At 37.8% G+C, this 13,000-nt stretch overlaps 1 protein-coding gene across 9 annotated transcripts in view; it reads left to right on the top strand.

The window, feature by feature from the left end:
* ERLIN1 (ER lipid raft associated 1) overlaps positions 1-13,000 on the top strand; it is a 43,120-nt gene that overhangs the window by 14,572 nt on the left and 15,548 nt on the right. For all 9 annotated transcript variants that reach the window (XM_089898046.1, XM_089898047.1, XM_089898044.1 and 6 more), the window contains 3 exons: positions 1,502-1,575; positions 9,352-9,410; positions 11,303-11,394. In XM_089898046.1, the coding sequence (XP_089754172.1) occupies positions 1,502-1,575; positions 9,352-9,410; positions 11,303-11,394 (225 nt within the window). The remainder of the gene's footprint in view (positions 1-1,501; positions 1,576-9,351; positions 9,411-11,302; positions 11,395-13,000) is intronic.

Genomic DNA, 13,000 nt, shown 5'->3' with positions numbered 1-13,000 from the left:
TGCCACCAGGGAAGTCCCAGACTATATTCTGTTTTTACTATGATAATTTACTGAAAATTAGCTTTGTTGCTAGTTTAATAGATAATTTGGAGAAATTAAGAACCTGTGTCTTGGAGTTTCCCAAGACCCACCCCCACGTTTGATGATTTGCTAGGAGGACTGACAGGACTCAGTATAATCATACAGCTAAGATGTACTACAGCAAAAGGGTACAAAGCAGAAGGAAAAGGCACTTGGGTGAAGTCTGAAGGAAATCAGGCACAAGCTTTCAAGAGTCTTCTCCCAGTGGAGTCATGCAGGATACACTTAATTACTCCAGCATTGAATTGTAACAATACACGTGAGATGTTGCCTGCTGGAGAAGCTCATTAGAGACTCTCTATGCAGGATTTTTACTGTGGGCTGGTCATGTAGGTACCTTCTGCCTAGCATATACCAATATTCCAGATTCCCAGAAGGAAAGTAGATGTTCAGCATAAAACACATTGTTTGAATAAACAGTTTAGGCACAGTGAGTCATGGTTATCAGTTCTGGGGATAGAGGGAATGCTCTCCAAATCCATGACCCCAGGTGACAGCCAGAGGCCAAATTGCAAACAGGCCTTTCTAAGGATAGTAGTTTCAGGCTTGCTATGTTGACTCTCTTCTGTACAAGTTGCTTTTCATTTGTGGTAGGGAAAGCTTTGACCAGGGATTGGGTTGCTGCTATTGTCTGCTCACTTCTCCCTCCTGGAATTCTTAGTGAATTTCTTAGAGGCAGGCATAGGGATGGTTAATCAATTTAGAAATCTACCAATTGATTCCTCATTGATGATTGAGAACTATTGACGTGGTGTTTGAGAAAACAGGTCTGTCCTTAATTGTCACATCACTGGTTATTTAATAATGGGGAAGGTACTGTTGAGGTGGATAGAAAATTCATGAGTTACAAAGCCAAGTGAAGTGACATCTTTATTGTCCATTCTTGTGTGCTTCAAGGACCTTCCTATGAGCCTTTCCCCCACCCTCTCTGTTTTTAAATCCAAAATAATTGGCAGAGGTCCCTGGAAATGAAATTTAGTTATTTGGGAATTTGGATAAAGATCGACTGAAGATGAAAATTTGTTTTTTTTAGAGAATCAGGACACATATTAAGTAACGACACTGAATTAAGATATTAGAATCCTAGATTCTCCATTATTTGATAAACTTCAAGTAGCTGGTTGTCATCTTTCCTTAATTTCTTTGTTCGGTAATTCCTCACACAGAAGGAAAACTCTCTCTCTCTCTCTCTCTCTCTCTCTCTCTCTCCCTCTCCCCCTCTCCCCCTATATATATATATATATATATATATATATATATATTTGTTTTCATATGTGTGTGAAATGGTTTAAGCTCTATAAAAGAATAGTACCGTGGAAACTTTAGGTCTAATTATGATTGGTTTTGTTTAAATGTTAATACAATGTAAGGAAATTTTTTTGAGTGTAATGAGAGCTGTTGTTCTTGGCTTCAAAAACAGATCAAATAGACGAAAACCTCAAGCAAGCTCTGCAGAAAGATTTAAATGTCATGGCCCCAGGCCTCACCATACAGGTAAGCCCTTCTCCTAGGGAAATTCTTTGGGAATTTTGAGAGCTTTGTATTTAATTGTCCTTTCATCAGACTGTTTATTCAGCAGTTATTTAATTGTAGTGCTAGGGTGATTTACAGAATATCTTTCTCAGTTATGGGTGGCATTTTTTTCTGAACTCTTAGAGGGAACAGATAAGTTGAGGCTCTTGAAAGGAAATAAAATCTGTATACAGCTATGTATGTGTGTGACATTATTAAGATACAGTAATGGTTTGGCTTCCCTGGTGGTGCAGTGGTTGAGAGTACGCCTGCCGATGCAGGGGACGCGGGTTCGTTCCTCGGTCCGGGAGGATCCCACATGCCGCGGAGTGGCTGGGCCCGTGAGTCATGGCTGCTGGGAGAGGCCACAACAGTGAGAGGCCCGCGTACCACCAAAAAAAAAAAAAAAAAAAAAGATACAGTAATGGTTATAAATCAGTTTAAGACTAATCCTTGCCCTCAGTAAGATTATGAAAAAGAATTTCACGTATAAAATGTGGATAATAATTCTAGACAAAGTATTAATTGACGGATGAATTGATTGGATGATTACTCTCTCAGAGTTTAACGAACATTTCAAGAGCATCTGCCTGGAAATGACTGATTGAGTTGAGATTTTATTGATAGGTAGGTCTGGAAGAATTAATACGATTTATAAGGTGGAAAAGAGTAAGGAAGATATTTCAGGTGGGTGGAAAGACCTGAGTAAAAGCAAGGTAGCAGAAGAATTTAGTGGTGGTGTGGTGGTGGCAGTGGCATTGGGAAATAGAATGGTGAGAATAACTGCTTTTTTTGGGTATTTTTTCAGATTGGGTTGAAATCCACTAGTAGGTTCTAAAATCAATTTTAGTGGGTCATGACCAGCATTTTAAATAAGATGGAATTGAATAGGAAAAGAAACCCGAGCACATGGCATGTAGTAAGTTAAAGTATCAGTCTGTGAGGCTTTTGTTTGTTTTGCATAAGTGTGTGGGGTAGGTGTTAATATTGGGTGTCACTGTAAGATGCCTTTTCTACTGTAGTCATGGTCAGTGACATTAGAACGCAGTGGCTTTGGATCTGGATTACCTGAGAAGTGGTAATGTGGCTTCTCTAATGTCCTTTCTTAGTTTCTAGATTGCACTGCTTCTGAGAAGTGTGCATTCACTGTGGGTGATCGTATGCGATCTCATAAAGGAGTCTGGAAAACTTCTGAAGGTTTTCCCCTGTCCTCCATCTTGCCATTATCTCTGCCAGGTCCCTGAGGGGGAACTGCCAAAGTTAAGGGTTCTTTTGAAATGTCCCAGAGCTAACTTTGTAAAACTCTCTTGGTTGTCCTGGAGCAGCTTTTCAATTTTAAAGATAATGTGAATGCCACAGATTCCTAGATTCTGCTCAGGTCGTTACTTGGAGATCTAGCTCATTCTTCTAAACAGCCTCCTAGAGTTCCTTGCCTTATATTACATAACCATTTCCCTACTGTTTCCAATTTTTTGCTATTAATAAACAATAGTGTAGTGAATATTCCTGACACATCTCCTTGTATATACACTTTATCTTTCAAAGTGGCTGTATAAATCTACATTCTTTTTTTTAATATTTATTTATTTATTTGGTTGCACCAGTTTTTAGTTGCAGCACGTGGGCTCCTTAGTTGCGGCATGCGAACTCTTGGCTGCGGCATGCATGTGGGATCTAGTTCCCTGACCAGGTACAAACCCAGGCCCCCTGCATTGGGAGCGTGGAGCCTTATCCACTGCGCCACCAGGGAAGTCCCTAAATCTACATTCTTACCAGCAGTGTATGTGAATACTTGTTTCTCCATGACCTCATCAGCATGTGAAGCAATCAGACATGCTGATTTTTGCTGTATGGATAGATGTGAAGTTATCTGTCTCCTTGATTTGCATTTCCTTAGTTGTTAATGAGGTTGAGCATCTTTTTGTTTATTTTTTTGTCCATTGGTACTCATCTGTCAATTGCCTATTCATATTCTTTGCCCATTTTTCTATTGAAATGTTTTTCTTACTGATTTGTAGTAGTACCTTGTATATTATCGATATTTTTATACACACGCATGTTATATGTGTTGTAAAAATAATCAGATATTAGGAAAAAGATGAATAACAAAGTGAAATTCAACAGTAATCGTACTATGCAGAGATAACATAGTTCGTTGTATCTTTCCAGACTCTTCTTAATACAGAGGAACATATGTTTATAGTTATAAATAATGTTGAACTAAAATGGAATCTTACCATAGCTTTTTTCACCAGCAATATATGTAAGCAGCTTTTCAAGTTAAAAGTAAGATTTGCTGCATCATCACTTTTAATGTTTTTATTTAATCCCTGTTGGCTTCCAGTTTTTACTGTTAGGTGCATGTTATAATGACCAAGCTTATACATACATCTTTTAAAATTCTTCCCTTAAGATAAGTTCTTAAACGTAGGATTGATGCCTTGTTTGGGAGCTTTTTGATATACATTGCCAAATTGCCTTTCAGAAAAATTTCAGTAGCTTATACTCTCTCATCAGCAGTGTTGATGAGCTGTTGTTTTCTATACATTTGATTGTGTGATCATACTCAAATAATTAACAGATGCATACGTGCTCTCTAAATCCTTTTGGAAAAAATGAATCTGCCATTGTGTATTAATTATTGAGGTTGAATGCCCTAGGATGTTTATTGGCCCTCTGTATTTGATTTGTGAATTGTGTTTGCTCATTTTTCGGTTGTTTTTATGTGTTTTTCTCATTAACTTAAATAAACTGTTTTTGATATGTTAATTATTGCAACTCTTCTTTAAATGCATAGTAAACATTTTCTCCTAGTTTTTTGCTTTGTCATTTAACATTTCTTTTCCCCTTGACAATTCTGAAGTTTAATTTTAGTATTTTTTTCTTTATGGCATTTTGCTGTGCTACTATGCTTTTAAGAGCCTTTCACCAACTTTAAAATATAGAAATTTAAATAAAATCAGAAATTACAGCATTTACTTTTACAGTTTTATTTTTAGATTTAAAATTTTAATTCATCTGGAATCCATTTTGATTTCATTTGTGAGGTTGGGCTCCAATCTGCCCCTCCCCCAATTTATTAGCAACAGCAATTACTGAATAATTTATGCCCCTTTCTCCTCTTTGTTTGAAATGCCATCATATTATTTGCTAAATTCTGTTATATAGTAAAGTCCTTTCTGAACTTTGTTCTGTTCCATTGATTTTTCTATTTCCTATTCTTTCATTAGTTATTGAGCCCTTGGTCTTTTCCTATCAAATCTACTTCTCTCCTGTTTTTTCCCTCTTGTTAGTAAATGGCTCCTTCTTACCCTCAGGCCAGCCTAGAGGTATGGGAGGCGTCTTTGAGAACCCTCTAGCCCTTAACATCTAATCAGTCCCGTATCCTGCTGATTCTACCAAATCCATCTAAAACATCTTCACTACCACCTCCTTAGACCAAGTACTATTTCTTGCCTGGACTTCTGCAGTAGTCTTCTATCCTGTTTTCTCACTTTCACTTGTCCACATCATTTTCTGCATGGCAGAAAGAAGGATCTTTTAAACTTACCTATATTTATTTGTTGGGTTTTTTTGTTTTGTTTTGTTTTGTTTTGCGGTACGTGGGCCTCTCACTGTTGTGGCCTCTCCCGTTGCGGAGCACAGGCTCCGGACGTGCAGGCTCAGCGGCCATGGCTCACGGGCCCAGCCGCTCCGCGGCCTGTGGGATCTTCCCGGACCGGGGCACGAACCCGTGTCCCCTGCATCGGCAGGTGGACTCTCAACCACTGCGCCACCAGGGAAGCCCTGTAGTTTTTATAAACGTTATTGAATGAAAAAATGTCACTTTCTTGTTTTTAAACTGATAGATCAAGATCTCCATTTTTTTTGGTTGATTTATTCTTCTTATAAAATAGTTTCTTATGATAGTTGGAATGCATTTTTAGAACTTAAAGGCTATTTTTCACCATTCCTATTTTTAACATATTACCGTATGGTCATGATAATTCAACTTTTCATTCACTTTTAAAATTTGATAAGATATATTAGCTTTTAAAAAAATAATGGCCTTTGGCAGTACAGTGGTTAAGATTCCGTGCTTCCACTGCACGGGGCACAGGTTTGATCCCTGGTTGGGGAACTATTGGTAAGATACTACATGCTGCATGGTGCGGCCAAAAATAATAATAATAATGGCCTTTGATATTTCTGCCAGTTTATTCTACAAGATGAGCTTTCATTATTAGTATTTTCAAGTCATATCAGGTACCTAAATTGGCTTATACATTTAAAAATTAGGAACACAGTCTATGACTTTACTTATAATTGTATTATCATTTTAGTTTCTTTTAGAATTTTTTTTTTTTTACTATTTTTTAAATTTTTTAATTTATTTTTTGGCTGTGTTGGGTCTTCGTTGCTGCGCGCGGGCTTTCTCTAGTTGTAGCAAGTGCGGGGCTACTCTTCATCATGGTGCGTGGGCTTCTCATTGCGGTGGCTTCTCTTGTTGCAGAGCATGGGCCCTAGGCGCATGGGCTTCAGTAGTTGCAGCACGCGGCCTCAGTAGTTGCGGCGTGTGGGCTCTAGGGCACGCAGGCTTCAGTAGTTGTGGTGCTCAGGCTTAGTAGTTGTGGCTTGCGGGCTCTAGAGCACAGGCTCAGTAGTTGTGGCGCACGGGCTTAGTTGCTCCACGGCATGTGGGATCTTCCTGGACCAGGGCTCGAACCCGTGTCCCCTGCACTGGCAGGTGGATTTTCAGTCACCGTGCCATCAGGGAAGCCCCTCCTTTAGAATTTCTGACTTAGGTGAGAAACCCATATCCCAAGTTAAATTAATATCTATGAATTTAATGAGCTTTAATTCTATTAAATATGTAGCATTTTTTTAAGCATTGAGGAATGCAAATGATTCTTGGTGACTTTATTGTATGTCTGCAAGTTTGCTGAATTAACTGTCTCTAGTAATTCTTTTGGTTAATTTCCTTAGATTTGTGAGTGTGTGTGGTAAAAAATACTTAACATGAGATTTACCCTTTTAAAATTTCAAGTGTACAATACATTTTTATTGACTATAGGTATAGCGTTGTACAGCAGATCTCTAGAGCTATTTATCTTGCTTGACTAAAACTTTATGAATTTCCCTAGATTTTTTTTAGTTATATAATTATGCCAAAATAAAAATCTTGATTTCCCCCCCAACCTAGTATTTTAATTCTTCACATAACACTAATAACTATCTGAAATTCTCTTGTTCATTTATTTGCTTTTTGTTGTTCTTTATTGCCTTTTTTTCTGCCTTTAAAATTTTAAAGTCCATGAGAGCAGTCTTGCCTTATTCATTGCTGTGTCCACAGTGGTTGGAATAAACAGTACTTGGTACAGACTAGGCACCCAATTAATATTTGTTGTTGAGTGAACCTTTTCTGTAACAATCAGTATTTTCATTTTTCCCTTCTCTGTATTTGTACCCCATTTTTCCTTCTTGAACAACTATGGCAAATTAAAGTGGTGAAAATAAGCATTCTTGATATTTTTTCCTGTGTTATTTAAGGCAGTGACTATATATATTAAATGCTGGCTTTTAGTTTAAAATATATGCTTATAATCCACGAGTCAGTTTAACAGACATATTCATTTCATCAGCTTTTTTTTCCCCTTTCTTCACTCACTGTGTGTGTGTGTATTTTGACCATTGTTTTTGAATATGTTGCTATTTTATTTCTTAAATCTCTTATGAAGCAAATTACTCATGGTATCTGTTACAGTAGGTACTTATATTTCACATATTTGAAAATTATGAGATTTCCCAAGATTGGCAAGCATGTAGTGTGTTCTTCAGCCTCACACAGCAAGATAGAAGTCTTCAGAAGAAGTCCTATTTCATGCTCTTTTTATAAGACTATAAAGATACATGGCCAGTCTCATAATTAAATGCAATATGACAGTGCTTCCCCCTGAATCATATTAGAAGTCATCTGTATTTCTGGTAGTCACTTGGGAAATCTGACATCTCTTATAAATTCTGGTTCTGAATTTTTCTTTGTCTTCTGGGTATGTCCATGAGTTGTTCTTTATGGCCTCACATGCCTTACCATTAGCATGAAATGACTTTTTTCATCATGGTCCCCAACTTCTTATTCCATTTCACTCTAATTCTTGTATTTAGTGTTTATAATCCTCAAAATTATGTACACATCTGACTTGTCTCTTTTATGTAGGGGAGGCTATGTTGCTTAAAAGTTTTTAAAGCCTTCTTTCATAAGCCCTAAAAAAAGGCTATGTGCTTAAAGGCCTTGTTGCTTAAAAGTTCAGCCAGTTTTCAGAGGGAAAGTAAACGTTTCTACAGATCAGCAAAGTGCTTTGTGTGTGTGTGTAGTAGGGTGGAGGGGTGGTGTAGGATGTTTAACTAGTAAAATCAAACACTTCTGAGAGATCAGGTCCTTGATACGGAAAAGTCAGCCTTCGGAATCTGTATTTCCCAAGCAGATGTAACCCTGTAAGGGCTTATGTGCCCACAGCACAGAAAGCCAAACTCTGATAGTGGGTGTTTGCAGAAAAGTAAGGGTTTTTTTGCAGGGTCCCGCAAGGAGAACGGGCAGCTCATGCTCAAAGGGCTCAAACTCCCCAGTGGCTTTCAGGGAAGAGTTTTTAAAGGCAGCATTTGGGGTGAGGTTTGCAGGGGGCATGACTTTCTTCATGGTGATGTTCCAGAAATCTTTATCGTCAGTCTTCTGGTTCCAGCCAGTCTGGGGTCTCTGTGCTTGTGCTCAGGTAGTCAGCATCCTCCACCTGGGTGAGGGCCTTGGTTACTTCAGAACAACTCACAGATATGCATTAGGTTGTTACGTATATCCCTTGAGGAGGAACCAGGACTGTTTTATAAATGACTGTTTCTTGACTGCTTTTCCTTTGTTTCTGCATTTCCTCACTCCTGAATTAGTAACTGCTTGAGTTTGTTCTTTGGAACTCAGGGAAGGCCTAGGAGACTAAAGCCTTTTTCCAGGGAAGGCCTAGGAGACTAAAGCCTTTTTCTACAAACAAGAAACCGGGAACACAGAGGGGCTTTTGTACGTGGCTCTTGCACCCCAAAATTATCCTGTTTCACAGATAATTATGCCAAAGTACACTATGGTTAGAGAAACAGGGTCTAGTAAACAATGTTTACAGAGATAAGTAGACTTTGTTCTAAGTGAGGTTCTAGGAAGAAAGAATACAAGCTGCTAATTGTTATTTGTTAATTGGTGTTTGTTTTCCCTCAGTGTTGAGCTGTTTATTTGTAGCCAGTACTGAGTGATTGCAGGTTTAGGAAGTGGTAAATTCATTTACTTGTCAACTGTATTAAGTTGCATATACTGACCTGGGTTTTTGCTTGTTTATATTTTTGACTGTTTTCTACTTTATAACTTAAATCTTGAAATTTTGCCTTCCTTCTGTTTCTTTGGTTTGCAGGTTTGAAAAGGAAACACAAGTATCCAACTTAAGAGCTTTGTGAAAGGTCTTTTAAGAGAGAACCTTTTCCCTAAAAATTTATTTCCTCAACAGGTAGAGTGGTTTATCCTATAGCCAGGCATTTTTTTAAAGGAAACAAGAAGCAGCTTATTTTGATTTTTTGGGGTGATGGCAGGAACAGTAGATTTTCTAATGGGATCCCTATGTGTGTCAGTAGGCAGCTATGTCAGAGCTGTTTTATTAGTGTCATTTGAGGAGCTGTTTTGTAGAAGATTTAGTTTGACGATTTATTTTTCAAATACACTTTGGCTTTTTTACTTTTATTTTTTAGGCTGTGCGTGTTACAAAACCCAAAATCCCAGAAGCCATAAGAAGAAATTTTGAGTTAATGTGAGTAATATGCATGGGATCCCAATATTTTTATTTAGGGCTGTCTCCATTAATTTACCACTCTAGAGGAAAATTATGTTTCAGATATTACACTGGGGAGGGCTATATGCCTATCTTCCATTCTTTAATTCTAGTAATATTACCTATTCTGGTGTCTTAATTCCCACTAGACTCTTATTAGTTTTCTCTTTATATATGGACATTTCAGGAGCAGCTTCAGTGGCTAAGGATGCAGTTTGCTGTAGAACTGTTGTTGGAAGCCTAAGCAGCTATAATTTGGATGTGAATAATACCTTGAATTAAATATTAATAGAGGAGAGAAAGAGCCCTAGCTGTTAAGGTTGAAGAGAGTGTCTGTATTTTGTTACTGTGTTACAAATGGTAAGAATAAACACATTGGTATCAAGTTTGCTTTTCCATTGTATGTGATTATGTATCTAAAATTAGACCTGATCTTTATAATTTGCCTTTGGGGAAACTTTGCCTGGATTGACTCCTGGTAGTCTTCTCTTCTGTGTGTCCAGGGCTGACTGGGAATGAGAAGTTACTTGCTTGACACGAAATTAGTTTCAAAGTGTTTTAGAAGATTCCTTTCGGGGACTACCTATTGCAGTTGAAATGTCAGTATTCTCATATGACAGGTACTGAAAAGAAGTCTTTAGGAAACTTGACAGATATGTTAAGAGGCAAAATATGAAATACTAGAAAACTAACTTTGCAAAAGTCAAGAATACAAAAGACGTATAAATACAGGGGGTCCAAAAAGTACTAATACTACTTCTTTGTAGAGTGCTATACTTCTGAGTTATTATTGTTCCCAAGTCTATATCTTTTATTATGCAAAGTTTTATCTTCCCTTTTTCATTGTAGAAAAGGATTTCTTCTTTTAAAACTGTAAAGCACAGAGTGCTAGGCTGAGTAGATCATGGGTCTGATCCATTTATAGAAGAAAAATAAATTTTGTGAAGGCTCAGCATGTCTTAGGCATTAAATATAATAGCTTCTGGTGATGGAAAGATGAATACTATGTGTTATCTGCCTTCAAATAACTCATAGTATCCAGAATGTCATTTTATGTCTTTTATCAAGGTTGGCAGGAGGAAAGGAGAGAGGTGGGGGTTGGTGATGTTTGGGGAAACTATTGGAGTTACTTTTCAGGTAATTCTGGATCTTTCCTAATTTCAAACACTTTTGGAATTCTAGAATTAAAGGCTACCTTGGGATAATCCAGTCTAACTTCCCACCTAATAGTGATCTTTCTTTATACCCTTTCTTCCATGTGGTCACCCAGTTGCCACTTGTACGTGCTTAGTGATTGGCCACCTATTTCCATTGTTAGAAAGCTCAGATTCTTAGAAAGTTCTTCTTTGCATTGAGCCCCAGTTCACCACATAATTAGTAACTGCCACCTAGTTATATCTTCTGTATAACAAATCGGGCTGCTACACAGGGGTGTCTGCCTGAAGAGGCGCTGAAATCCAGCCCCCTTCTGCTTGCCAAACCATGCATCCGAGGGGCTGGCTACATCTGCCCAGAAGTTAGTGCCTTTTGCTAATTGGTGCAGATTAGCTGGAGGCCTAACAGCAGAGGAAGCATTCATGTACTCCAGACACTTCCAGATCACAGGCCTTTCCATGATACGATTAGAGGAAAGGGTCTGACTAAAATTCAAATATACTAAATTTGATTCCTATTTCTGGGTGACTTTGGGCAAATCATTTAACCTTTCAACCTCAAATTCATTATTAGTAAAATAGGATAACACCTCTCTTGCCTACCTTACTGAGTCAGAAAGTTCTTGTTGCAAATGGTTCTCTGACCCACTGTAGAGTCAGAATTACTACCTGTGACTGTACACCATTTCTAATTTTTTGTAATATTTTACTCCACAGGGAAGCTGAGAAGACAAAACTTCTCATAGCTGCACAAAAACAAAAGGTTGTGGAGAAAGAAGCTGAGACAGAGAGGAAAAAGGCTGTTATAGGTACTTGGATTTCTTTCTGAAATGGTTGCCTCTAAGTACATGTGTTATGAGTTTGTCCTGTTCTTTGTCCATCTCATGTTGGATGTTGATGGGACTCAAATAAGACTGCATCATACGTAGTGGAGAATTCTGGAAATTCCTTTGTGTATTCAGATGTCCTAAAACCTTTAAAAGTAGATGAGGCCAGTAGTTGATGAAGTGCTTTGGCTCTTCACCGTGGTGTTGGCCCCCACTGTTGTCTTTTGAGGACAGGAAATGTGGATAGGGTTTGGGGGCAGCTCTAGCCTCTGGCGGACTAGGGGTTTTGTTTATACAGATTCAGAACAAGGAGGTTTTTTGGCCAAAGCTCAGGATTATAGTATGCATCCTTGCTGTTGACGTGCACCTAGTTTTATCTGGATAGATAGATGTTACCGCCTTTAGAAGTACAGCAGCATTGCTCACGGCTCATTTTGAGTCCCGGTGACTTCCCTAACACTCCAGCATATTGTGTATTCAACTGCCGTCTTAGGTTCTCAATTGTTTGTTCCTTGGTTTGCTGAAAGTTTGAGTTTTATATTAAATATTTCAAATATACAGGAACATACAGAGAACTATATATGAAGGCTTAACATTTTGCCATATTCCTTCAGATCATATTTTCTTTTAGGAAAAAGTTTATATATCTATTTGAAGCCTCCTTTGTACCCATCCCTGGTCTTACTTCTTGACCTGTCTTCTCAGAGTACATTCTATTATGAAGTTGATGTATATTTTCTGTCCATATTTTTATACTTTTACTCTAAATATGTAACAAGAAACAATTCATAGAATTGTTTTACTACAAAAGTGGTATCAAAGTCCACCTTTTATTTCACAACTTCATTTTTTTACTAACATTGTTTGAGTTTATTCATATTGATACATGTAGATCTAGTTTATTTTTAACTGCTCTGTATGTATCTCATTCTGTGAGTGAGCCTCATTTGATTCTGATGGATTACTAATGAGTTAGTTTCTGGTTTTCCCTTATTACAGACCGTTCTGCAGTAATACCCTTATCCATGTCTCTCTGTGCACACATGCAAGAGTTTTCCTAGAGAAGTGCTACCCCACATGTGATGTGGGTCGGTGCCCTGTCACCGGCTTTTTGTTTTGGATCCACAATGAGATGAGTATGGAAATTGAGAATGAGTGTTAGAAGTTCTTAAAGCATTTTAACACAGTAATTTTATTGTCTGTTGAATCTAATAAAAAACTGGAACTTATGTTTTTCTTTTTTAATATTTTTCTAGTAACTCATTATAATTTATAAAATATTGAAATACAAAAAAAAATGCTTTCCCACAGGTAGTTTGAGAAGCACTGCTCTAGAATGCATATCTTGAAGTAGAATTGCTGGGTCATAGGGTACACACATCTTCAAATTACAACACGCTGCCAAATTGCTCTCCAAAGTGCTTTCTCCATTTTACCCTCTCCTCAGCAGTGTTTGAGTTTCAATTTCTGTGCTGCTGTATTCAATTCCCATTTCCACACATCGTCCTCTACCCTTGGAGTTATCAGATTTTTAAAAATGTATACCAGTTTGATGATGGGCATGGTATCACATAATTTTGATACGCGT

The sequence above is a fragment of the Delphinapterus leucas genome, chromosome 16 (assembly GCF_059928025.1).
Source record: "Delphinapterus leucas isolate spDelLeu-1000000601 "Yukka" chromosome 16, BTC_Dleu_Yukka2, whole genome shotgun sequence".
NCBI classification, from domain to species: domain Eukaryota; kingdom Metazoa; phylum Chordata; class Mammalia; order Artiodactyla; family Monodontidae; genus Delphinapterus; species Delphinapterus leucas.
This window is presented reverse-complemented; position numbering and strand designations above follow the sequence as displayed.